Source organism: Balaenoptera borealis, assembly GCF_965194805.1.
Source record: "Balaenoptera borealis genome assembly, chromosome: 1".
Lineage (NCBI taxonomy): Eukaryota > Metazoa > Chordata > Mammalia > Artiodactyla > Balaenopteridae > Balaenoptera > Balaenoptera borealis.
The window spans coordinates 54,534,386-54,561,192 of NC_138860.1; the positions used below are offsets into that span (position 1 = coordinate 54,534,386).

At 44.9% G+C, this 26,807-nt stretch overlaps 1 protein-coding gene across 8 annotated transcripts in view; it reads right to left on the reverse strand.

Moving 5' to 3' along the window:
* The window catches only part of PAPPA2 (pappalysin 2), a 432,894-nt gene that overhangs the window by 289,902 nt on the left and 116,185 nt on the right, over positions 1–26,807 (reverse strand). For 5 of the 8 annotated variants that reach the window (XM_082355821.1, XM_082355820.1, XM_082355819.1 and 2 more), the window contains 2 exons: positions 17,961–18,091; positions 10,721–12,584 (listed from right to left, as the gene is read on the reverse strand). The exons of 1 other annotated variant lie outside the window; for it this stretch is intronic. In XM_082355821.1, coding sequence (XP_082211947.1) covers positions 10,721–11,639 — 919 coding nt within the window. In that variant the 5' untranslated portion in view covers positions 11,640–12,584; positions 17,961–18,091. The remainder of the gene's footprint in view (positions 1–10,720; positions 12,585–17,960; positions 18,092–26,807) is intronic. 2 more of the 8 variants (XM_082355817.1, XM_082355823.1) reach the window with 2 other exon arrangements.

Below are 26,807 nucleotides of genomic sequence, written 5' to 3' on the forward strand. Positions count from 1 at the left end.
TCCTGTGTGTTTATGCTGTTTTCTGCTTTAGATTCCTAGTGCTTTATTACAAGACCTTGAGACTTGGATCTCTCCTACCTTAAAAAAGTCTCTCCAAACCTGTGTCTACTTCTGACTCCTATTCCTTCCCTTCATAACCACTTTCTTTGCAGAGTGTGCTAGACCCTGCTCCAGGTCTTCACAGCCTCACACCTTATTCATACCTCCATTTGCTGGAATGTGGAGTCCTCTCCCAGCCCCCAACTCCAGAGTGAAACTGCTCTCTCTAAAGTCTCTGATGATTTTCTAACTGCTTCATCCAATGAGCCCACTTCAGGCCTGATGGCTTAGTGGGTGCTCCTATGCCATCTGACACTTGGATATCTCCATCCTTCTCTCTTTTCCCCAATTCTGCTGCCTCCCAGGCCTCCTTCAGTCTCTCTGGTTTCTGGCTCTCCTTCTCTAGCCTCGAGGAATTCTCAGGCTCATTGAGACAGGACTGGCCCTCCTAGGGGCCGAGCTGTAATGGTGTAGTTCCAGGTCAGCCCCCACTGGACAGTGAGCACCTTCCAGGTGCAGCCCCTGCCTTACTCATTCTTGATTCCCCAACACGTGACGTAATGCCTGATACTTCACCTAATAGGAGCTCAATAAATGTTGGATGAATGAATAAATGAATGGATAAATTAACAGATAGAAACTCAAAAAGGTATGTTTCTTTTCTACCCTGCCCAAACTGTACCGCAATTACTTGTATGAGAGTTAGCAAATGCTGAGTCACTGCTTGAATGATGATTCACTAACTGATTAAGTTTTAAGCTCTGTGACTTCCCACTCTGATCAGCAACTGGACTTCTAATCCAGAATTGAGCCACAAATACTGGTCTTGATAGCCCAATTGGTTGCCATGGCAATGCTTCAACTTCAAAATGCTCTGAAATTTTGGGTTCCAGTGACCATATTGTAGATTTGGACAGAACAACTTTTCTCCACGACTCACTTCTGACTCATAAAGAGAATTGGGATGTTTTTGTTTGCCCACTGGGCTTTATTTCCTGGATGTTCTCTTTTTAAAAAAATCCAAAGAGTAGGATTATTTTAAGGCAGGTAATGGAAATGAGAAGGAGGGGATGCTGTTATTTTTTGGACACAAACTTAACATAGAGATATGCTTTCTAGAAGGTGCTAGGGTCATGGGGTGTATGATGTGAGCAGGAAGGGATTTGATGAGCCCCCAGAGTAACCTAATCCCGTGTACTGGAGCACAGAAGCATGGAATTTATGCACTTGTTTATGGCAGCAGACACTGAAGCTAAGGGATGTTCAGGGTATTCAGGCTCAAAATCCAAACGAACGTAAGGAGCAGGCCTCGTGGAGTGCACATCCTGAATGACTCAGGTGGGCAGCCAGCCCCAGAGGAACAACAAAGTAGAGCACGAAGGAGGGAGCAGAAGGTGAAGAAGGGCAAAGCATTGCCAGTGATGGGCAAAGGGGTGAATTTATTTGGGCCACCAAAGGTGATTCCTGCTTTCCAGCTGCACCCCTATTACTCCTGAATATTTCCAACCTGCCAACCTGTGCTCCACCCAAGAACTACACCGAGAGTGCCCGTAGGCTTCCATCATCCCTGAGGACTGAGAGAACACACAGCCAACGGAGAATGAGGAGAGAGCGGCCAATGGTGGCACGTGGATCAGCCGAGACCCCTCCCCACTGCACTGTCTCCCTGAGGTAGTGGACACAAAGAAGGGAGACAGTCACTGAAGGCGGGGATGAGGACAGGAAGAGCAGTAACCGGTGTCAGGCACTGAAGCTGCACCATGATAAGGAGGATGATCACACAGCCACACTCGGAGGAAACACTTCTGTGCCACCACCTAGAAGTGAGTCTCCTTCCCCAACCTGCACCCCAAGACACCTGGATGACTCCAGAATCCCAGGTCTCCTCCTTGTGAGTCAGGCACCAGGTCCTGAACAGAGTGGGCCACAGGGAGATGGCAATGCTTAAGCACCCAGAGCTGGAATCCAGGGAAAAGTTCAGGACATTATAGGGGAGCTATATGGCCTTTATTTTCCCTTCTCCCCTCTGTTTCTCTTCTTCTCTTCTTCCTGAAGGAGCTGATGCATCAGAATCCAATGCACTGTGACTTTTGAGGGCCTGAGTGTTTCCCATGTGCATGTCATTTGGGGCTCATGCAGGTGGAAAGTCATAGAAAGTAATGCAGTTCAGGCCAAAGGAGAACTCCCGCCATACAGAGTCAGGTTCAGGGAAGAATGGGCCATCTTAGAATGCCCTTGAGTAGCTGGAGGACAGAGCTTGATGATAGCTCCCATCTCAACCAGTAAGGCCTCCCTCTGATTGCAGAGGCCTCAGCACAGAGGTCCATGTGTCTACTCATTGTACAAGACAACATCACATTTCTCAAAAACTACCCAGGTGCTACCAGATGTAAGCAATGGCCAAGCCCTAGTCTTCAATGAGGCCACAGAAGTCTTTTTAATTTTAGTGGGTCAAAATATAAAAGCAAACCCTCATGCATTCCTGGGAATTGCAAAATGGTGCAGCTACTTTGGAGAATGGTCTGGCAGTGCCTCAAAATGTTCAACATAGTTACCATATGCAATTCCACTCCTAGATGCCTACTCAGCAGAAATAAAAACATAAATCCCCTTGTGTATGGTATTCATAGCAGCACTATTCATATAGCCAAAAAGTGGAAGCCACCAAAATGTCCATCAACTGGAGAATAGATTTTTTTTAAAAAGTGACATATCTAAGGAATACTACTCAGCAATGAAAAGGAATGAAGCTCTGCTGCGTGCTAAAACATGACGAACCTCAAGTGAAAGAAACCGGATTCAAAAGACCACATATTATATGAAATGTCCAGGGTAGCCAAATCTATAGAGACAGAAAATAGATTAGTGGTTGTCTCTGGTTATTGTGGATATGGGAAGGAGGAGGGGGAAATGGGGAGTGACTACTAATGGGTAAGGTGTTTCTTTTGGGCAGAATGAAAATGTTCTAAAATTAGATTGTGGTAACAGTTGCACAACTCTGTAAATATTCTGAAAAACATTAATTGTACAGTTTAAACAGGTGAACTTTATGGTATAAAAGTTTTATCTCAATATGCCATTTATAAAAAAAGAAAATATAGTTGACCCTTGAACAACACAAGGGTTGGGGCACCAACCCTCCATGCAGTCAAAAATCCATGTATAGGGCTTCCCTGGTGGCGCAGTGGTTGAGAATCTGCCTGCCAGTGCAGGGGACACGGGTTCGAGCCCTGGTCTGGGATGATCCCACATGCCACAGAGCAACTAAGCCCGTGAGCCACAATTACTGAGCCTGCGCGTCTGGAGCCTGTGCTCTGCAACAAGAGAGGCCGCGATAGCGAGAGGCCCGCACATCGCGATGAAGAGGGGCCCCCTCTTGCCGCAACTAGAGAAAGCCCTCGCACAGAAACGAGGACCCAACACAGCCAAAAATAAATAATAAATAAATTTTAAAACAAAATCCATGTATAACTTATAGTAAGTCCTCCGTATTCCCAGTTCCTCCATATCCGGGTTCCACATCCTCAGATTCAGCCAACCACAGACCAGGTAGTACTGTAGTATTTACTATTGGAAAAAACTCCACATATAAGTAGACCTGCACAGTTCAAACTCATGTTGTTCAACGATCAACTGTAAATAAATAGAAACTCCATCTGGAATGCTCATACAAAAACCATCCGGACTTGTTTTTTGCAGAAAATTTCTGGGAAGTTTTGTTTTTACTTGAATAAAAGGTGTTTCCCTACCACTGATACTGTTAGTCTCTCTGTAGGTATTATCCTGGATAGTGTAGGACTAGGAAGCAAAGAAAAAGAGGACTATGGAAGAAGCATGGCATGCAGGAAGAGTCCTGAATACCACGTGCTGGCAAACTATGGCCCACAGGCAAAATTGGGACTGCCACCTGTCTTTGAAAATAAAGTTTTACTAAAACACAGCCATGCTCATTCATTTACATATTGTCTATGGCTGCTTGCATGCTCTAACGACAGAATAGTTGTAACAGAGACTATGTGGCCTGCAAAGCCTAAATTTTTTACTACTGTGCCTTTACAGAAAAAGTCTGCCTACCCTGCTCTAGATTCATGTATCTACTTAAGTCTTAAGTCTTGCTACTTAAATCACGGTGCACACACTAGCAGCAGCAGCACCTAGGAGCCTGTTAGAAATGCTCCCCCAGACCTACTGAAACAGAATCTGCGTTTGTGTTAGTTAGTTGTGTTAGTGCAAGAAACAGATGCCAAGATGGGGTTCAACATACCAGGATTTTGTTAGGACAGACAACTAGGAGAGAAAACAGGGAGGGGACCTGAAAAGACTGGGAGGGCCATCAGTTCATGGTACAGGTCTGACCTGAAGGAAGGAAAGAGAGAAGATGGAGTGGAAGCATTGTAAACTGTTATACAGTCTAAAGAATGAGCTGCAAGGCCATCACGAGTCCTCAAGGCAGAGACAACTATCAGAGGAGATCTGAATCTCTCAGGAACTGGTTTTCCTTATCCCTGCCACACCAAGGCATGTGGCCTCAGTGCAAATGCAGTGACAAGTTCAGAGCACAGCACCTCTGTCCTTGGGCAAGGAAATGCCCCATAGTTGGCATTCTCATTGCATCTGCTGCAAGGTGTATTCCCATAGCAGCAAGGACATTTTGAGAAAAATACCAGGTGATCTCTATGCACATTTAAGTTTGAGAAGTAATGCTCTAGAGCAGGATTTGGCAAACTCTACAAAGGGCCTCACAGTAAATATTTTAGGCTTTGCAGGCCATACATTCTCTGTTGCAACTACTCAACTCTGCCATTCAAAGTGGGAGCAGCCACAGAGAACACACAATCAAATGGGGGTGGCTGGGTTCTAATAAAACTTTATTTACAAAAACAGGCTTCAGTTTTGGACCTGATGTGGCCCAGAGGCCAGAGTACACCAACATCTGCTCTAGAGTTATGGGGTTTAAACTTTTCAGAAGCAACTAAACTCTTTTTTCATATGAAACACCTAAGACAGGGGCTGCTCCTCTTGATGGTGGGCAGGGAGCCCCATGCCCAACAGTTCCCCTCAAAAGCTCCTGAGACGCCTCTGCAGGCAGCAAAAGTAGAATTTGAAAGCCACTGCCCTGGTTCCCCACAAAGAGCCTCCAGTTACAGAAAGTAACTTCTTTCACCCTTTTCTCATTCCTAGTGGGCATCAGCAACCTAAATTTCTACTTTATCTGTTCTACAAACATAACTGAGGGTCTAACACTGTGCTAGATATTTGGGGATGACAAAAGTGAACCAGACATGCCCTTGTTTCCTGGGCAACTTTCACTAAATAAAAATGAGACATGTATAGAACCTCTGAGGCAGGAAGCAATGTGCACCCCAGGAAACCACCGTTAAAGGGCTGTGCAAGCGGGGAAATGGAGGAGATCACCTTCACACAGGGAATCATGAAGACTCCGTGGACGAGGGGCAGTGAGCTGTGAAAGGAGGGGCAGAGTGACAATCTGTTGTACTTCTAAAACCAGACCTGGCCTCTCTTCTGGAGGGCCATATCGTCACAGAATAAAAACTCTTCTATACACAGATGCTAACTTACAACCATCAGGACATATGGCTTGCCCATCATAGTGGGCAAACCCACCCCCAGAGACCAGCGACCTCACATCCAAGGTTCTTCCATGCCAAGGGCGGGGTTATATGACCTCACTACATATCTGGGTCGAGATCAAGGAGCAGAGCTAACTGTGGAATAAAACAGGAAATTCCTCGGGGCCCCATGAAGGCAAACACTCTGACCTTGACCATCACTGCAATATAGGAAGAGGCAGCTGAGGGCTGTAGAAACCTCATCTTCCAAGGAGCCCTGGGAGAGGTATAGACGTGGCTCTTCATCTGTTACTGAATCCTTCTGGATAAAGAGCGGGATAGCACACGTGGCCTTCCTTTTAAATTCTCTTTATATGTATGTGGATAATTTTGTGTGTGAATCTATGAAGCTCCACACCCCACATCAACAAAACTCCTCACCCTGAGGACGCCAGTCCCTTACTGGGAGAAGGGGTTGTTACACCGTCCTGTGAAATCTCATTTCTCAGGTGTCATTCAAAACAAAAAAGCTATCAATATGCCTTAAACAAGGTCAGCAGATGCTAGCTACCAGGAAATCCAGAGAGCTCTGAAAGTTATGTGAACTACATGACACAGACATATTTCTGGAAAGTGAGCATAGCTTCCATCATATTCTCAGAAGAGTGTATGACCCCAGAAAAAGCCTTGGACCATTGTCCAATGTATTAAATAGTATTGCCCACGCTAAAAAAAAAAAATGATTTTTTAAAAAAACAGAGTCTTTTCAAGCCACTGATTCTACAGCGTTCTCAATCATCTTGAGACCATCTTGCAAAAAAAACCCTATTTATCGTCATTCCTATTTTACAGATTAGCAAACTAAATTCCTAAGAAATTAATATCCTAACTGAGGAAGGATTGCAGGTTGGCGGGTTAACACCAAAGATGCATTGGTTAACACACTGCTTTTAGCAATGATCACCTCCCGCTGTTAATACCACTTCGTAAATAAATTCCACGGTCAAGCCTGTGTTGGGCACTTTACATACATGATTCAAGTAAACATTGTAACAACTCTGCAAGACATTATCTCATTTCTAAATCTAAGGACACCAAAGCTCAGAAAAGTTTAATGGATTGCCACAGGTCGCAGCACTGATTAAGTGTCAGATGGGGTCTGATTCTAGGTCTGTCTGACTCCCAAATGCTGCCCTGGCGTCTCCTCTGAAACTTGGATCCTCAGAAAAGGAAAACTCATCTTCAAGTCAGGGACAGTTTCTTAGACATCTTTGTATTCCCCACAGAGCCTTGCCCTGCTTTGCATGGCAAGGCACTCAATAAATATTTGTTGAGTGAAGAAACGTGGGCTTGGGCTCCAGTTCTACCATGGACTTAACTGACTCAGTCTCCTGCCTCTTGGAGCTGCAGGTGGTTACTCAGCTGGGCAACTTCAGGGAACATTTGAAATCAATTATGGGTGAGGGGGAACCTATTAAAAGGTCCTCTTCTGTGTATGCTGGGGTTGAAGGAGAGGAAAGGAAGTTGAGAAGGAGAGAAACAGGATGGTTTCAGGGTTGGGTGCTGGAGCTTAAAGATTTCACACGAGGATGGAACAGAATTTGGCTTAAGTCCACTGCTGAGTTCCAACAGCCTATCCAAATGGGATCCTGACCTCAGGCTACTCCTTGGTGGCCACAAATCCCTGAATTGCCAGGCCCCTGAGTAGTTACTTTTATGGAGGCCCCTATACTGGAGCAGCCACACACAGTCTTTTCCTAGGCCCTCTCGCCCCACGTCAGAACTACAGGAGATTGGCAACTTCAGAAGGTCTAACTTGCAGGGGGCCCAGCACCGTCACTCCCCCTCCAGGGACCAGAATCTTAGCAGTGAAAGCCTGTGAGGCCTGCACTGTCCTTGGCTCTAAATGAAAGTATTCCAACAATCCATCCAGAATCCAACTTCCTATTTTGGAAGCACGTGGGAGTTAGGGGTGCGGGGGGGCGGGGGGAGGGAGGTAACTCTAGTTGATTTTGTTTTCTTTACCAGATGCTACAAGTGCCAGTTAGTCACAACCCAAAGAATGCCACTTTAGCCCTTTCACATAGGCCCTGCAAAAAGACTTGTATGAAGCTGACCCTAAGGGATGCCCACCGACAATGCTCTGGGAGGGGATGATTAAATACCTCCCGGAGGCGGGGGGAAAGGACAGCCCTCCGAGAAACCAGACACATTCCCCACTGCGTGGCTTCCAAGGCGCCGCCTACTCTCCTGTGCACGAAGCAACGCTGCCACCTAGTGCCCTGTGTGGGAAGTATTCCCTGAGGCCTCCCATCTCAGGGGGGGTTCCTCTACAAGGGCAAGGGCTGGTACAGCTGAATCACTTAATATATCTGCCGAGGAGAAAATGCCCCAAGTTTGGTAGATGGAGAACCGGGAAACTGGGTCTATGTTAAGTAGGTAGAATCTGAGGTTTGAGAGCTGTTGGAGAAGAGTATGGGAGCCAAGTTTTGCAGCATCTTGGGTTATCCTCAGTGAAGCAGCAGAACTTCCATGGTTGAATTGTATTTAGCTCTCAGGAACACAATTCAATTGTGGTCATTCTGCACAGCTGAAGGCCAACCAGCCCAGGAACAGGCAGTGACCAAATAAAAGGACCAGTGCTAGGGTCAGAGAGGGAATTTGGGCTGATCTGTTGGTAGGAGTGAGTAAATTAGCGAATCGGAGACCTTTATTCCGGGGGTAGGCGGGGGGGACTAGCCTTGGCCCTTCATGGTTCTCAGCCCTGGGGCCCCCAGGGGAAGTGTACGGAGCTCACAATGAGTACACAAGGATGCCTATGTCCTTGGGAACCCGGTTGCTAGAACCCTAAAGAATGAAAGCCTTGTTCCCAGGCCCCATCTCTCCCAGACTTTTACCCTAAATCTTTCCTGAATATTTTCTGATGTGCACAAATCTGAACAGATATACAGGGTGGGAGGTGGAGAGGAGATAGACCTGGGTATTCCCTGCCCTCCACCTTCCTGGTGTGGCCCTATAGGGGAAATACCAGCACACCCCCAGGAACACTTTGATTTGAAGAGAAAGAAACCTCCGAAGCTAGACTGTCTGCGAAAGATTTCCTGCCTAATTTTACATGCTTAGGGAGGTTATGAGGATTCAGATGGGCACTTTGGAGAAGGATCTGAGTGTGTGCTGTGGCAGGGTGGCGGGGGTGGAGGTGGGCACGGGAGGGAGATGTACGGGCTTGGTGGGGGGGCAAGGGAGGAGGTGCATCAAGGAAGGCTGTAATTGGAATCAAATCCTGACCCTGTTCTCCCCACTGCAGAGCATAAGACAGAAGGACATGAAAGGGATGGGAAGAGGGGTCAGGTACCCACTGTCCAGAATCTGTTCCCTCAGATTTGGGTTTTAACAACTCAAAGCACTGGTCTCTTAGAGCCTCCCTCCTATATTCCTGCTGGATCCTTCTCTGATTCTTCAGAGCCAGGGAACTGATCCCAGGTCCCTATGCCGCTACTGCCAGAGGAGGGGTAAGCAGAGTGGTAGGCCCCGGTCTAGACTGCAAGCACACAGTTTCCCTGGCAGATGGGTACTAGGAAGTGAGATTAGGCAGCAAGAAGATGTCATCTGGGAAAAACTGTGAAGCTGCCAACTCTGATCAGATAATCATCTCATTATTTCTTCCATTTGGCCCCAGAATAAGGATTTCCTTCTACTCTTTCTCTGCCCCCACCTATCTCACAGCCCAGCCCCTTCTCTATCCCCTCCCTTCACCCTCTCCCACCCTAAAATAAAATCACGCAAAACCACAAGACTCTAGAGCACTCAGTGTCTGGGAATCCCAGCTTCCAAAAGAGAAATCACAGCCAAAGAGGGGGAGACAGTGTGTCCGGAAGGGATGTTCCAGCAACACCCCATTGCAAGAGGCTCCCTCCTTCCAGATTTCTTTCTCTAGTCTGAAACTTATTTGCAGGCATCCAGTAACCTGAGAAGTTTTTAATACGGGGAGCTGTCAAGCCTTTGAGGGGTTCTGGAGTTCCATTCCCAGTCTGCCTCTGGCATACCTCTCATTCCTTCTGTTACCCCATCGATGTCATAGGACTGGCAAACATCAAACGGTGTTGTGGACAATCCGGATTAATAAGATTTAAATGGTTCTACTCGGTGCCTAGCCTTGTGTGAGGTTCTGTCACGGGGGGCTCCAGAGGGATAATGAGAAACTGAATGATGAAGTATCACTTCTAACCCCCAACCATCCCTTGCCTGAAACCAATCCCCCCACCCCCGAAGTAAGGCAAAGGAGACATTCCTAACCCCACTCTTTTCTTTGTCTTTCTGGGTGACTTTCCATGAAAGCCAAGATCTGGGTATAGAGTAAAATAAATGTGGGTAGTGTTCCCAAACACTGCCCCTGATTAAAACCATAGAGTTATACAAGGTGCATTTTAGGTCCCTTTTACAACGGCCAGGGCTAGAAACCAGGGTCCTGGCTTGTGAGTGCCCACCTTTTCCAGTCGACCTTGCTATTCCTAGGCTGGACTCACTCGTGATTTTTAGGACAAAGCAAAGGGGACTCAAGGACCTGGACAAGGTAGTAGCTTTCTGCTACATTCCAGGGCTGCTCAAAGAAAAGGAAACCAACCAGGACCCATTGGCTGTGCACCTGGCAGCCTTGCTCTCTCGCTGCCTGGCCCAGCCCAGGCTTGACTCACTGCCCAGGTCTTTACACTTTCATGTAGTTTCAAAGTTGCCTGGGTATCTCATACAGGACTATGAGAAATGGAGTGTGACACCTCTTCCCCACTGACAAAGAACCAGAGATCTTCCCCTTTAAAGAGGGATAAGAGAGTGAGCCGGAGGTCTCCTAAGTGCCAGCACAATGTATAGAACCACATGAGATCAATACAAGGGACGAATGCTCTTGTGGTTACAGAGTCATTAAGGTAGATGATGTCTGGAATCCTGCTGTGCAGATGAATAAAGGCCCTTCCCCCTCTCTGCTCAGCCAGCCCTCCCTGGCCCTCCTGCTCTGTCCCTTTCCCCTCCTTGCCCCCAAAGTCTAACCTCGTCAAAAAAGGAAGCCAACCCTACCCCCGCGGACTACGGAAAGCCCAGGAGTGGGTTATTACCTGCAATGATGGCTGGGCTGTTCTGTCCTCCCTCCGGTTTCACCCAGGCTTCCACTGTGAACGCCTCCCGGGGAATGTCAGCCAGCACTTCTGGACGTAGCAGCAGCTGCTCCCGCCTCCCAGAGAAGTACAAGACAGGCAATCCTCCTTGGGGGCTAAAGGTCTCTGCTTCCCAGTCGGGGTCCCCTCCACCATTCCGGATGCTGCCCTCCGAAGAGCTGGTTCTGACCCCATGCATAAGGGGATGCTTAGACCAAGGTTGGAAGTGCCGGGGAGCAACATTGGGGTCTCCCTGCACACCTCCTGCCCGCCCCTTCGCCACCTGGCGACGACGCCTGGTCTTGGTCCGGCCCTTCCTTTGGGTCTCTGGTCCGGGTTCCTTCTGGCGTGGGAAGGTGGTGATCTTGGTGGCAGCCAAGGCTCCGTGTTCTTGAGTCCCAGCCTCACCTAGAGGCTCCTTGGAACCTTGATCGCCAAGATAAGTGTCATCATCTCCCAGTAGTAGCTCCGACTGCCCAGTAGGACCATCCCCTACCCACAGGGCAGCTGGCCGCTCAGCCTCACTTGTCACTCCTGCACTTCCAGTCAGGTGTGGGGGAACAGAACTCACAGCCATTCCTTCGGCGTCTGGCTTACTGCGCCCTGCATGGTACGTTCCTTGACCCGCCGCAGGGTAGGGCCTCGGGTAGTTCCCAGGTCTGCTGGGGTAGACCCCAAAGAGGTGACGCCGAGGAGCAGCTCTGGGTCTTCTAACCTCGGCCCCCAGCCAACAGCGTTCTCCTTCCAACAGCACCTGACTCAGGTGTCCTCTTCGAGCCAAGGATCTCTTGTGTGTCCAGCCCAGCTCAGAGCTGACGGTACTGAGCGCCCACCCAGCCAGAATCACCAGGCTTATGCTCAGAATCTTTAAGCACATCATACCTCCGCTGGCTCTTTATACAGAACCAGAAGTCAACTTCTGGGTACCACACCGGGGTGATGGAGAGAAGAGAAAGAGACAGCTAGCAGTGGATTCACAGTCACCGGGCAAACTGTTTTGTTCACGGACCAAACTTTTTCAAGTAGCCCCAAAAGAGAACCTCTTCTGGCTACCTGCACTGGGTGCTGGGCCAGGGCGGCCTCTGTACCTCACCCACCGTATGTGTTTCCCTCACCCTTCTCCCTTGACCTCTCTCTCTCCTTGCTCTAGTTTAGTCCTTGCAGAATGAAGTTCGTTTCTCTGGGTTCCTATGAATTTCTTCCAGAGAGCTCAGGTTTCTTTCTTTTTCTTTTTTTCTTTCTTCAATAGCCCCTCCCCTCGCTGATACTAGAAGAGGGACACCTGGGCATAAGCCAAATCCTCTCAAATACACGCTCACTCACAAACATACCACTCACTACCTGAAGTCATTACAAAGAATCTTAGCTTCTAATTTTCTTTACTCTCTCCTTCTTTCTTCCCTAGGAGTTACCTTCTCTTTGTAGTCTTTAACCTCAAATACATCCACCTTCCAATAAACTGCAAGGAACACTGGTATACAGACACACAGAATTCGATGCTTATTATCTAAAAAGCCAAAAAGAATCTGGGGGCACAAAAATCCCAGCTGGTACTTAACCTTCACTCTCCAGATGTCCTCCTCAGCCAGCTCTCCATCCAGCCTCCAGTCTGCCTGTGCAGGTCAGAATGTTTCCCTCAGCTCCGTGCTTGGGGTTGGTGAGTGTTAAAGGTTTTTTTTGTTTGTTTGTTTGTTTTATCCCCTTCTAACTTGTTGCTGTGTTGTAAGTCTTCGTAAAGTTCTCCTTTGGGGTGCCAGTCTGGTGTCCTAGTAACCTTATGAGTCTGAGAGCCCTTGACTTCACCTTCTGTGAGTCTTGTGGGTCCCTGGGAAGATGGAAAAGAGAGCGAGAAGAAGAGCATAGCCTTCAGGGGACCTGTTCTCTCCGGTCCCTCCTGCTCCCCTTCTCTCCCTTTCTCTCTGCCTGTAATTATCTTCTTGTTTGTTTCATTTAAAGACAATGATGATGTCAAAGCTAATAAGTTCGGTGCATCTCTCCACCTACTCTCTGTCCCCTCCTCCCTCCTGAAAACCTCCCCACCTCACTGAGGCACAGGGGACAGACGCCACTCTTGGTTTCCCCAGTAAACATTTCTTGCTTTCTCTTCCAGCAGCTGCAGCCTACACAATCAATAGCCAACAATCAATACTGTTTTGGAGCACTCTTTTCTGTGTGTATTCTCTCTCTCTCTCTCTCTCTCTCTCCACACACACACACACACACACACACACACACACACACACACAGACTCACACATGTGTTGTGAACAGACTTGCTTATTGCGTGATAAATCCACACCAGGCTTTTAGGGACCACTTCATCTTTCTTTTGTTTTGCTGCACACCTCCTGTATTTTTTCTTATTTAAAAGAACAATACCCAAAATTCACTTTATATTAGACATTGGGAGAAAGGAGAAATCAATTATCCTGCTGCAAGAAGCATTCAATGGAAATGCCATGGATTTGTACGATACAGGTCTTCTTATTCTCGCTCAAGTTTCTCACTCTGAAGTTACTAAAAGTCACCATATGCTGAATGAGCAAATAAACAAAAGAGATGCTCAAAATAAGTAAATTACAAAAATAAATAGCTAGTCCAAAGCAGCTATTTTTTAAATTGATTTGAAATGAATGGATAGAATGTGGAAGTAAATAATGTGATTTTAACCTCCATAATAATGTTTGCCTAGATGTAAGCTATCTCAAAGAGTCCTACCGCCTAAACATAAGTGCATGTACACACACACACACACACACACACAGCATGATTCTGAATTCTCAACACAGGTAAGGATGTTTGACCACAGGTGAGTACAAAACAGGTAGAGAAATATATTGGGTCCTTCATTCAATAGTAAGAAAAATCACTTACAGTTCTAAAATCACTGCTTGTGTGCCCACATATAAAACATGCAGCCCACATACTTTGGAGTAAGATCACACTGCCTCTTTTGCCTTGGGTCTCCTCATCGTCTTCTAAACTCCTCTCCTCTAGCTAATAACTGACTTATGTGCTTTAAGAATGTTGTATCCTAAGCACCCCATCCCTGGCATGCCCTGTTTCCCTAAGCAGCATCCACTGAAGCCTCAAAGCGAGTCCCCAAAGAAGATATCAATTCAGGCACGTGGATACCACTACACAGAAATCCCTCAATCCTAGACTGTCCTTTTTCCTCTTATCATCTCCCTGTCTCCCTTCACTTTTCTGACTCAGCCCTTTTCCCTCCCCCTCACCCCGAAGCAGCTCAATAGAAATTGGGGCTTTGGTAGGGGGTAGGGGGGAGATTACAGAGAAAGACAGAAAAGCAGAGGAGATAGACAGAGACAGAGAGAGAGAAACCAGGAAAGAAAGGAGGGAAGGAAGGAGAGGAACCTTCGTTTAAATGAAGGGAAGATACCCAGGTAAGAAGAGGAGAAGTAAACGCCCCCCTCCCTCATGCCACCCCCAGGACCCTCAGAAAAAGGTTTCATACCATTCATTTCAGGAAGGAGGGATAACACAGCAAGGAAGAAGAGTTCCGCCGTGCTTTTCTCCCCCTTTTAGTATGTGAATGATCTTGCATCCCCTATAGGTCTCTCCTGGCTCTCAGCTGCTAGTAATCCATTCATAAGGTTTCAAGAAGCTACACAAAACTCAAGCTTCCAGTTTAGTTTCTCTCTTCTCCCCTTCATTCCTTTGCTCACCACTCTCCTTCAGCTCTTGGCAGTCCAAAGTTTAAAAAAAAATGTTGAACCATTTCTGTGTTTTCCTCCTGTTGTAACTTTTGCTGTGACATCATAACCCTGCCCACCAACACCCCACCTCTCTCTCTCCTTTCCATCCCACCCCTCATCAGCCCCATGCCCCCAAAATACCCCCCACGGGGAAGAAGGGCTCCTGTCAGTTCCAACCTGTGAAAACACAAAGCTACTGGAAGGTGCCCCCTCTCCCCTCGGTCCCCCTCCTCTCTTCCCCTCCCTGCCTTACCCACCGCTCAGCCACGGCTCTCCCAAGGCTTTAACAATGATCCCATCTGTTTGACATGTGCGGAAAGGTGGGCTGGATTCAAATAATCTGTCAAGTGAATCATCAAAGACCCAGCAACCCCCTCCTCAATTCCATCGCACACGGTCACACACCAGACCCCAGCCAAAGTGTGAGAGAAGTCAGACTTGCACACCACCCACCCTGGATGCCAGGGAGAAAGACACCAAACATGCCAAAGGAAACGCACATTTATATATATGTATAAATTCTGTGGCTTATTTGTTTATGACAAACACCCACACCCCAAGTCTCCTACGCCTCTTCCCCAAACCCTGCCACTTCACAAGTGCACAGATTTGAAAACTGGTAGAATCTGTTTTGAAATCTCCAACGAGAGGGTTTTTCCCCCTTTTTTTCACTCCAAAGCACTATCTGTGGCGATCAGACTCGAGCAGGGTTGCCAGCAAATGCAGGAGGCCCCTTCTAGGGTACAGGCTTTCAAACCAGCGAAGCTAGAGGGAATGGATTTAAGGACACACAGCAGGAGCTGGCTGAATTTATTTTATTTTGACGGGGGTAGTTGGGGGAGGAATATCATTTCTGAAATGCCCAAGGAATGAAGGGAGAGGATATGGATTTCTTAAACAGTTTTTGCAAGAGGAGCGGTGTCTTGTTCTGCAGGTAAATCTATAAGGCAAGAAATTGGAGCTTACAGATAAACAAGGACCGAGAGGGAGAGGGAGGGAAAGGGGAAGGAGGGAAGAGAGGGGAGAGGGAGAGGGGATGGGGAGATGGGGACGTGGAGAGAGGAGAGAAGGGGAGAAGGACAGAAGGGGGCGAGGGGAAAAGAGGAGGAGGGGAAGGGGGAGGAGGGAGGAAAGAAGGAAAGGGGGGAAGGGGGGAGGGGAGGGATGGAAGAGGAAAGGGGAGAAATGGAAGGGGGAGGGGAGGGGGACGAAGGGAAAAGACAAGAGTCTGGGAGGAGAAAGGACTGAAAAAGAAAAGCAGGGAAGAGAGGAGGGAAGAATGAGACAGAGAGGAAGAGAAAAAGAGAAAGGGGTGGTGAGGCACATAAAATATGGAGACCAGGAAGGCAGTTAGATCCATGATGGTTAAACATAAAGGAGTCAGAGAGGCAGGTGAAGGGACACACTATAAAATGGGGTAGAGGTTTGGTTTTACACACAGAAAACAAAGGGCACACAGTGGAGGGACTCACTCTTAGTGATCGGACACACTGAAAAAAATTAGATTGCCAGGGTGCAACCTTGTTTCTTTAAGTAAACCCCTATCCCTTCCTCCTTCCCTGCCCACATCTCTTCCTCCAATCCCCACCTCCACCTTCCTTCATGCACCTTTTTGTTCCCAGCATTATCTTCCCCTGGAGAATTCAGAAGTAAAATTCAGAACCCACCTACCCACCCTCCAAATAAAACCCCACCCTTAATAGCCCCTTTCTTTGCTTCTATCCTCAGAGAGCCCTGCGTCCTCTTATCTAAAGATTAAGCTGTTTGTGACAATCTGCACTTCATTTCAACCCAAATTATACTATGTTTCCTTTAAGCCCAGGACGTCAGGGCTGTTTTGCTTGTATTTGCTGCCATAGTGGGGCTGGTCAGTTTCCATCAGCATTGTCATCGTTATTATTAAGAGTCTTTGAGCAAAGGAAGAAGCCAGTCCACGCTGGCGTCCACCTGCAGTAGAGAGCTACAGTGGGGAGAGAGGGAGGGAGAGAGACCCCTGAATATGGTCACTGATCCTTTCTGACTTTCTGATTCCAAAATCTGATCCCTTGAGGGAAAAGCTCAGCTGGGAGCCGGCCAGGGAGCATAGTAATAAAAGCCTTCCAGAACACAACCAAATGCAGTATCTATATATAGGAGCCGGATCTGTTTTAGCTACTTGAAGTCTAAAATGACACCCGGAAACAAACATTTCAGCAATATGTTTATTGGAATCTTATTCAGCTAGTGCTGGAAAGAGTGAGCTCTGAAGGATTTCACTCAAAGGCTCAGGGTTGTTGCTTTCTGCCCCCCCCGCCCCGCTTTGGTACACAGAGCTGGGGGTCAGCCGCTCTATCATTCATGGGGGTCACTTGAGATCCCTTTGGGGTGACTTATCACAGCCCCTTTTTCCATGGGTGAGGAACAAGCGTGAAGTCACAATTAACGGCACGGCCAGATAGGGCACCCAGGGCTCCTGAATCCCAGTCAGCTTTTCTCTCTCTTCTGGTATGCACCTGTCTTGCTGTGTGCCACCCACGTGCCAATTGGATGGGAGGGCAGTATCGAAGACTGGCCTTTCTGTTCCACATTCAGGCAAAACTGCCCAGGGAATGTATATTGGTCATATGTGTTCTGTAACTCAGAATCACACACAGAAGGAAATGCAAATCTGGATTCCATGCTCCCCCACTGTGCTTTTTTTTTTTAAAGATTTTTTTTGGGGGGGATGTGGACCATTTTTTTTAAAGTCTTTATTGAATTTGTTACAATATTGCTTCTGTTTCATGTTCTGGTTTTTTGGCTATGAGGCATGTGGGATCTTAGCTCCCTGACCAGGGATCGAACCCGCACCCCCTGCATTGGAAGGCAAAGTCTTAACCACTGGACCACCAGGGAAGTCCTCCCCTCGTCCCCCGTGCATTTTAAGCCAAGAGAGGCCCTATCTTTTTGTCAAACTGTTTGGTGCTCCTTATGTTAGATAATCATATTTTTTTCCACAACGTTATTACTATTATAAATTATTATCAATGTTAGTGGTAGTGTTTTGCAAAGCTCCTTCATCCAAACAGATCAGAGTAGTTCATCTACAGGTTAGCCTTCCCAACCCCTCCAGAATTGCCTGTTGGAGGCAAAAAGCCAGAGAGCTATTTCGCCTGGTGATAGTCCCTGTCTGGATGTTTTCCTCAATATTTCGATCCTTGGAACCGGCTTGTGGAAGCTTTTGGCTGGGGAAGAGTTAACAGTGATGCTAGACCCTGACCTGCTCATCAGAGGAACAAAGGCTCTGCAGGGGTTTTGCTTCAGTTAGGATTGCCTTTGCACCTGGAGCCTCTTCAAAAGGCAACCTCATAACAAGAATAACAATTACACTTGTATACTTACTTTTCCTTTGACCCAATGCACATTGGTGTGCATTCTTTCTTCCTAACCACAACGACACAAATGCAAGGCAAGTGTTATGCCCATTTTACAGATGAGGACACTGAGGCTAAAAGTTAAGCAACTTACCGAAGGACCTGCAGATGCTAAGAATGCAGCCAGGACACATCTCAAATGCATTGTGCTAAATGGAAGAAGCCAGACTCGAAAGGCTACATCTGGTATGATTCCATTTATATGACATTCTAGAAAAGGCAAAACTATAGAGACAGAATAGATCAGTGGTTGCCAGAAGTTGGGTGTCGGGGGGAGGGGAAAGTTGAATACAAAAAGCACAAAGCGATTTTGGGGTGATGGGACTGATCTCTATCTTGATTGTTGTGGCAATGCATGACTGTATATATTTTTCAAAACTCAAAGAACTGTGAACTGAAAAAGGTTACTGTTATGTAAATTATACCTCAGTAAACCTGGGGCAGAAAAACAGAGCCAAGGGTAGGGCCAGGGTCTTTTGATTCCGAATACAGGACTCTTCTGTCTACATCCTGCAAGTATCCAAAGACCAAAGGAGAGCATGACACAACTTGGTCATGGGTTGGGGCCACTCTGTGCCTAAACTCTCCACTGATCTTCTTGCCTACCCCCTGAGGTGACCCTATGGAACCAGACTGAATGGAGCAGAGCCGGCTTCTGGTCCCAGCTCCATCAACCCAGGGCATCCTAACAAATCAAATAAGTAATCCCCAGATGAGCACTGGTGAACGATTAGGCCCCTGCTCTGCAATTCAATAGCCATCTGACCTTGGACAAGTTGTTGAACTTCTCTGAGCCATCTGTAAAATGAGAGCTTGGAATAGAAGGCTCTAAGTTCCCTTCCAGGTCACACTTAACATTCTCTAATTTTTCAACCCCACACTTATTCTGAGATTTTATTTGCTCAGTTATTAAAAAAAAAGAAAGCCATTGCCCACTTCCCATAAATATCCCAGAGACTCAAGTGTATATTAGCCATGGACACACAAGACATTTATTTTAGTCCTTAAAGAAAGCCATATATTCAAATGTAACTCCACTGTAACAATGATAGGCAAAAACAGGGGTAGCATGTGGGGAGTTTTCAAGCTCTAATACATATAGATGTTTATACATATGAGCCATTGCCATATATTTAGAAAATCAAATATCAGAACACATGGTATTAGTATGAAAATACTTAAATGTGAATGATTTTTTTCTTTTTTTAAATTAATTTTTATTGGAGTATAGTTGCTTTACAATGTTGTGTTAGTTTCTGCTGTGCAGTAAAGTGAATCAGTTATATGTATACATATATCCAGTATTTTTTAGATTTCCTTCCCATTTAGGTCACCACAAAGCACTGAGTAGAGTTCCCTGTGCTATATAGTAGGTTCTCATTAGTTATCTATTTTATACATAGCAGTGTATATATGTCAATCCCAATCTCCCAATTCATCCCATCTCCCCTTCCCCCCTTGGTAACCATAAACTTTTTCTCTACATTTGTGACTCTATTTTTATTTGTTTTTAATTTTTAAAAAATTTTTATTGGAGTATAGTTGCTTTACAATGTTGTGTTAGTTTCTGCTGTACAGTAAAGTGAATCAGTTATATGTATACATATACCCACTCTTTTTTGATTTCCTTCCCATTTAGGTCACTGTGACTCTATTTTTAAATTTGATACTGTGTTAGACTCTTCAAGTTTGCTATCCTCCCACAGTGGTAACAATAACAATATTAATAATAATAATAACTAATATTTATTACTTACAATATGGCAGGCACTGTTCTGGTCACTTTAGATAGATTAGTTGATTCAATCTTCACAACAGTTCTGTGAGTGGGTACTTCTATTAACCCCATTTTTGAATGAAGAATAGTAGCGGCTAACATCTATTGAGTACCTACTACCTGCTCAATGTAACATGTACTAGTCCATGTAAATCTACGAAGCAAGGTACATAAATCACCTCATTTAATCCAACAACTAACCTATCAGATAGCTCCACTGTGATCCCCATTTTTTAGGTGAGAAAACTAAGGCATAGAGAGTTCAAGCAACTTATCTGAGCTTACCCACCTTGAAAAGAACTACCTATCTCCAGAGCCCTTGTTCTTAATCACATTACTACACTGCCTCTTCATGGAGGACATAAATACATACTGATGATGACCGGACTCCCAGCACACCAAAACCAGACTTTTCCTGATCAGGACACCCCAGTGGTTTCTCTGGAGTACAGGAAAGGTTTTTTTAGGTCTCTTCCTTAAGTCTCTCCAGGTTGAAGGTCCAAAGCCTCCAAGAAATGTGGCCCTGCTGATAGCAGCACCCAGATACAGGCTGCACCTCTGCCAATGCTAAGGTACCTTTCACACATCCCCAAGACTTCTCTTCTCACTGCTCTTGCCTCCCTGATCCATTATGTCCCCATTGAAATCTAAGGGACTTTTAACCAACCAGCCGTAAGTGGAAAACCAGCCGTCACTTCCCCAATTCATTAACTCCATCTGGGAAGTATCATGCAAGATGGATAAATGTTGGGTTGTCTATTTATTATAACTAATACAAACATTTCATACTAATAACAGCTATTAGTTGATGGTCTATTAACCATCATAAAATATATACTTCCTGTGTTAAGGTCAGCTCTGATATAGAACTCGAAGTTTTACCCTAGATTCTAAATACTGAGTAGTATTCATGTCATTTAATTGCTGAAATGTGGTACATGTGTAAATATTTCAAAATGGACATGCCCCCCCAGATGTGTTCAGGAAAGGGAGCAGGCCTGTGTATGGGAAAGGAAATGTACGCTTCTTAAACCCCAGCCCAGCACAGCTTTTCCGTAGATCACAGCCACAGCTGGAGGCAGGAACACAAACCAAAGCTATCTGAGCCCGTAAGCTTGTCAGATGCCCTTCAACTCATTCAACAGAGACCCTTTCCAGTAGGTGGCAAGAAAAGCTCAAGTTTCTTTTCTGCAGAAGAGTTCAAGTTTCTTTTCTACTAATGTGGTATATTTAAGAGGGTAGGCTCTGTGGATGACAAACATGAATTCTAATCTGGGCTCTGCCCCCGTGGCCTATGTGGTCTGGGGCAAGATTCAGGGTCACCATTGAGGATAAGAGCACACCTGTGCCATCAGTGAGAGGCTGTAATAAGGAGCATTTCTCAACAATGTATCTGACACAGAGTAAGTACTAGATAAACATGAGTACTATTGAAGAAGCCAACTCCTTCAACTGTTCTACCCTACAAGTTTCTTATTTTAAACTTTCTATCACTCCCAATGATCCATTTTGATGCCACTTCTCACTGTACTCAAAAGGTAAGCCTTTCCTGTGTCCCAATTGCTCTTTTGTTTATCTAAATCTGTCGTTCTCAATCCTGTCGGTCCCATAAGTCCCATTTTGATAGCAAATATTTTGTACTGAAAATTCAAATATAGTATGACCTACCTTACATAATTTCAAAAAAAGTTAATGTCCTGTCTATAATATTAAAAAAGAAAATAACTTACACTGAATAAAATGAATTTTAACGTATAAATATTTCTGACACAACTACATTAAAAGAGTGAAGTAAAAAAAAAAAGAAAAAAAAGATCAAGTAAAATGAAGCAATCAAATGCCTGAACCTACTTCTGATAAATAAGTTTGGATTTAAGAGTAATAAGAAAATATTCAACAAACATTACAGGTATTTCCTCTATACTGACATTTTGAATTCAGTGCTATCAAAGTAAAGTAGTATATATTCGTAGAGTCGGCATGACTACAATAGCTCCAAACGCAGACCAGTAGAGGTGTGTGTATGCGTGACTCAAATACTGTAAGCAGTATTGCCATCAATGGCATGACTTTCCAAAATGGGAAGCAACTCTTGGTAAAATTTGCAAACAAATCAAAAGACAATCTTCCTTCAAAAACAAAGAAGTTGCATTCTTAGGGAGTATATTTGAAGTATACAAAAAATACTTTTGTGGTTCAGCATTTATATTTAAAATAGAATCAGCTCCTAGACTTGGATCATTATAAATGGGTTTTTCAGCTACATGAATGTTTGGCCAGGCATTCAAGAGTCAAGCAGGATGCAAGAGGATTCATCTAGTGGGACTATCCATGTACTACAGGGATGTCTAATGTCCCTGGCACCCACCCACTGAATGCCACAAATAACCTCCAATCATTGTGACACCAAAACCACTCTCTCTGTTTTCCAAAATGTCCCTAGGGGGCAGCACTTCCCCCATTGAGAACCAGTCATCTAAACCAAGTCCAAAATATTATGCAGACAAATCTAATTGAACCTTGTATATGTATTTGCGCTTGACATACTGCCAAGATCCACAGGGGAGGACGTCATGTGGAGGTTTCTAACTGCAATTTTTATGGTATTTGGTGATAAAGCTGAAGTATATACTCCTCAATAGTGGTTTGAACTGTGTGTATCGTATATACACACAAAGATGTATAGCACACATTCTATCAAATGATCATCTTTCTAAATATCATCCAGTGAGATTCTCCGTGCTCAAGTAGCAGTTTACTCAGTTCCATTAAGCTTCCTCTACTTGAAAATAAATAAATAGAGGCCCTGAGGGTATTATGCTAAGTGAAATAAGTCAGACAGATAAAGACACCATATGATTTCACTCACATATATTTCACATGTGGAATATAAAAAACTAATAAACAAACAAACAAACACAAACAAAATGAAACAACAAACCAAACCAAAGAAAAATAAGCACATAGGTACAGAGAACAGAGTAGTGGTTACCAGAGGGGAAGGGGCTGGGAGGAGGCTGAAATGAGTAAAGGGAATCAATTGTATGGTGATGGATGGAAAATACATTTTGGTAAGCACATTGTAGGGTACAGAGAAGTAGAAATATAATGTTGTAAACATGAGACTTACATAATGTTATAAATCAATGTTACCTCAGTTTTGAAATAGAAAGAAAAATAAATTAAAAAGTATTATTGGAGGACATAACCCAATTGAATTAGAATGTTAGTGTTCAAATAAATAATCAGAAACAGGATAAATATATAAATAAATAAATAACAAATTAATAGAAAACAATGTCTGGGATTATGAATCTCAAAACTCAGATCATAGATTCTGGTCCTTAGCTACCAATGTCATATGATATGCCTCAAATTATCACTGGAAAATGTTTGCTACAGAGGCCATGGCCATCACGGCTCTGAGCAGCTCTTGGACTAAAGCTGTAAGATCTCAGAAGCCCTAGTAGAGATGCTGGTTATCACTGGAAAAGTGTTTTCCACATAATGCTACACATACACTCTACTGGGGGAGGGTTTGAGTTCTCACTTTCTTTGGCCTGAATTGAGTAGGTCAATTTACCTGGCTATATGGTTAAGAGCCTCATTTTAACTCAATATTTTGGCCTTATCTTGCCCTCTGAACTAGGTCCAGTGAAGAAGCAGTTAAGTCATGACGGCCTTACCTAATCTTCCAGGAAACATAAGTTGAGCACCTTCTAATTGCCATCCATCATATTAGATTCTGGGGATACACTGACAGTAACATACAAGCACTGCCCTAGATTGCTTCACAGACTTGTTAGAGGAAAAGTCCAGAACATGAATACATTGTAAGACACGGCTGTACGTGCTATCTCGGAAGTCTGAATGAAGTGCTACCAGGCCCCAAGGATAAAGCAACTAACTCTTCAAGCACTAATCCAGGGAATTTCACAGAAGGGGCAATTTTTGAGCAGGGTCTTAAATGAAGACTAGGAGTTTTCCAAGTGGAGGGCATTTCAAGAGAGAATGGCATGTACAAGATGCCCCAGTAGCACTTTATTCAAGCCTCCAAGATAGCACATATTGCTAAGTCCTATAGTTTAACCATGTTTATGTCTCTCTTCCCAGTGACCCTGGAAGGCAATCTAGGATGGTGCCCCAGATGTCTGGGGGGGGGGGGAATAAAAACAAAAAATGACAAGCTCAGTTGATGAACTATGAGAAATTTTGATTGGTAGGGAGAAGAAATTCTTAGAAAGAAACAAATGGTCCCTCCCTTTCCTCATCTTCCTGTTGAAGAACCTGGAGCCCTTCCCAGCAGACTAAGACCAGAAAGGACATACAGAGGTTGAAACAGTACCCACAGCTCTCAAAGATACAATGAAAAAATAATGTTATTTGAATAGCAAAAGGCTACCTGTTCCTTATTCTCCTCCCAGCATTAGGAGGAGACTCAGCCGGCTCAGCCGAGTCCAGACCTGAAAGAAAGGTCTGAAAGAAGTCCATCCTTCCCTCATGGCCACATAGAGGGAAGGAAACAATCAACAAAATGAAGACAACCTACAGAATTAGAGAAAATATTTGCATATATCTGATAAGGGGTTAATATCTAAAATATACAAGGAACACACACAACTCAATAATTGCACAAAAATAAAAACACTCAAAAATTTAGTAAAGGGCCTGAATAGACATTTTTCCAAAGAAGATATAAAGTGACCAACAGGCATATGAAAAGGTGCTCAACATCACTAATTATCTGGCAAATGCAAATCAAAACCACAATGAGATATACCTCATACCTGTTAGGATGGCTTTTATCAAAAAGACAAGAGATAACAAGTGTTGGTGAGGATGTGGAGAAAAGAGAACTTTGTACACTGTTTGTAGGAATATAAATTGGAACTGCAGGGCTTCCCTGGTGGCGCAGTGGTTGAGAGTCTGCCTGCCAATGCAGGGGACACGGGTTCGAGCCCTGGTCTGGGAAGATCCCACATGCCACGGAGCAACTAGGCCCGTGAGCCACAACTACTGAGCCTGCGCGTCTGGAGCCTGTGCTCCGCAACAAGAGAGGCCGCGATAGTGAGAGGCCCGCGCACCGTGATGAAGAGTGGCCCCCGCTTGCCACAACTAGAGAAAGCCCTGGCACAGAAACGAAGACCCAACACAGCCATAAATTAATTAATTAATTAATTAAATTAAAAAAAAAATTGGTACTGCAATTATGGAAAATAGTATGGAGGTTCCTCAAAAAATTAAAAATAGACTGATCATATGATCCAGCAATCCCACTTCTGGGTATATATCCAAAGGAAATGAAATGAGTATCTCAAAATGTACCTGCACTTCCCTGTTCATTGCAGCATTATCCACAATAGGCAAGATATGGAAACAACCTAAGTGTCCATTGATGGATGAATGGACAAAAGAAAATATGAGAAAGAAAAAATGAAAGAAAGAAAGAAAAGAAAGAAAGAAAGAAAGAAAGAAAGAAAAAAGGAAGGAAGGAAGGAGAAAGAAAGAAAGGAAGGAAGGAAGGAAGGAAGGAAGGAAGAAAGAAAGAAAGAAAGAAAGAAAGAAAGAAAAAGAAAGAAAGAAGAAAGAAAGAATGAAAAAGAAAGAAAGAAAGGAAGGAGGAAAGAAAGAAGGAAAGGAAGGAAGGAAGAAAGAAAGAAAGAAAGAGAAACAAAGAAACAAAGAAAGAAAGAGAGAAAGAAAGAGAGAAAGAAAATGTGTATATATATATATAAATTCAGCCATGAGGAAGAAGAAAACTCTCCCATTCACAACAACATGGATGGATGAAGCTGGAAGACATTATGCTAAGTGAAAGAAGTCAGACAGAGAAAGATAAATACTGTATGATCTCAACTTATATATGGAATCTAAAAAAGTTTAATTCATAGAACCAGAGAGTAGAACAGTGGTTGCCAGGGGTTGGGAGTGGGGGAAACGGGAAGATGTTGGTCAAAGCATACAAAAAAAGATGAATAATTTCTAGGGATCTAATGTACAGCATGTTGGCTACAATTAATAATACCGTATTACAGACTGGAAGTTACTCAGAGAGTAAGCATTCTCATCCCGCTCTCCCTAAAAAAAATGGTACATGTGAGGTGACAGATGTGTTAACCTGATTTTTAAATCATTTTGCAATGTATGTGTATACTAAATTATCACACTGTACACCTTAAGTGTATACAATTTTTATTTGTCAATTGTACTTCAGTAAAGCTGGAAAAATTATTTAAAGCATGGCCAAAACCAGAATGTTCTCTGACTTTCTGCCTGACATGAGTTCTCCTGAGAATGGAGCAGGACCTACATGGAGTCACAGTGGAATGAAGGGTAGGAGATCAGGTATCTAAAGAAATCTCTATTGGCCCACAGGAAAGAGCATTTTACTGGAACAGCAGCTCTCACTTCCCAGTGCACAAGTCTCCTATGCACCTGCTCAACACACGCCATACAACTTGTGAGGAAAAACCCACACAGTATTCAGCTAGAATCATAAGCAGCACCCGAGACAGTCCTCTCTCTTGCTATGTCTTCCCTCTGCCCCACACTATGAGCTACTTAAGTTCATGGACCTTTTCTTATTCAGCCCTGTGTCCCCACAACCTAGGACAGGGCCTGGACAGCAAACTAGGAGCCAGGGTAAGGGTTTGCAGGACTGAGCAGAACTAGAGGCCGTGTGCGAGGGATCCGCCTTGCTGAGGGTGGCAGCATCTGTGGCTCCTGCAGTGAGGTCACCATGACCTGAGCCTGTACTTCCCTCCGACTGCCTTCCACCTGCCTCTGGCCACCTCCTCCTTGGCTGTGCCCAGTGCAGTCCAGCCAACCCCAGCTCATGCCCTGCACTCCGTACCAACCCAGACAGCCAGATAAGAAAACCGGCAAAACTCTTGAGCCCTCTAGCTCTGCCATCAGAATGGCTCTTGTCTGTCTGGTCAGACCAGCACACAGGCATTTGAACTGAAAGGGTTGGGTGAGGGGCTTATCCAGCAGGGAAATGAAAGGCCTTTATTTAACACCTATGAAACTCAAATCCCAATTTCATTCATTACCATGTGATCCTCAGGACCCGGCAAGCCATTAGGATTTAGGTGAAAGAAAAAGGATTCAGAGATGACTGAAGTCTCTTCAAGAATCTGAGGGATGGGGCTTCCCTGGTGGCGC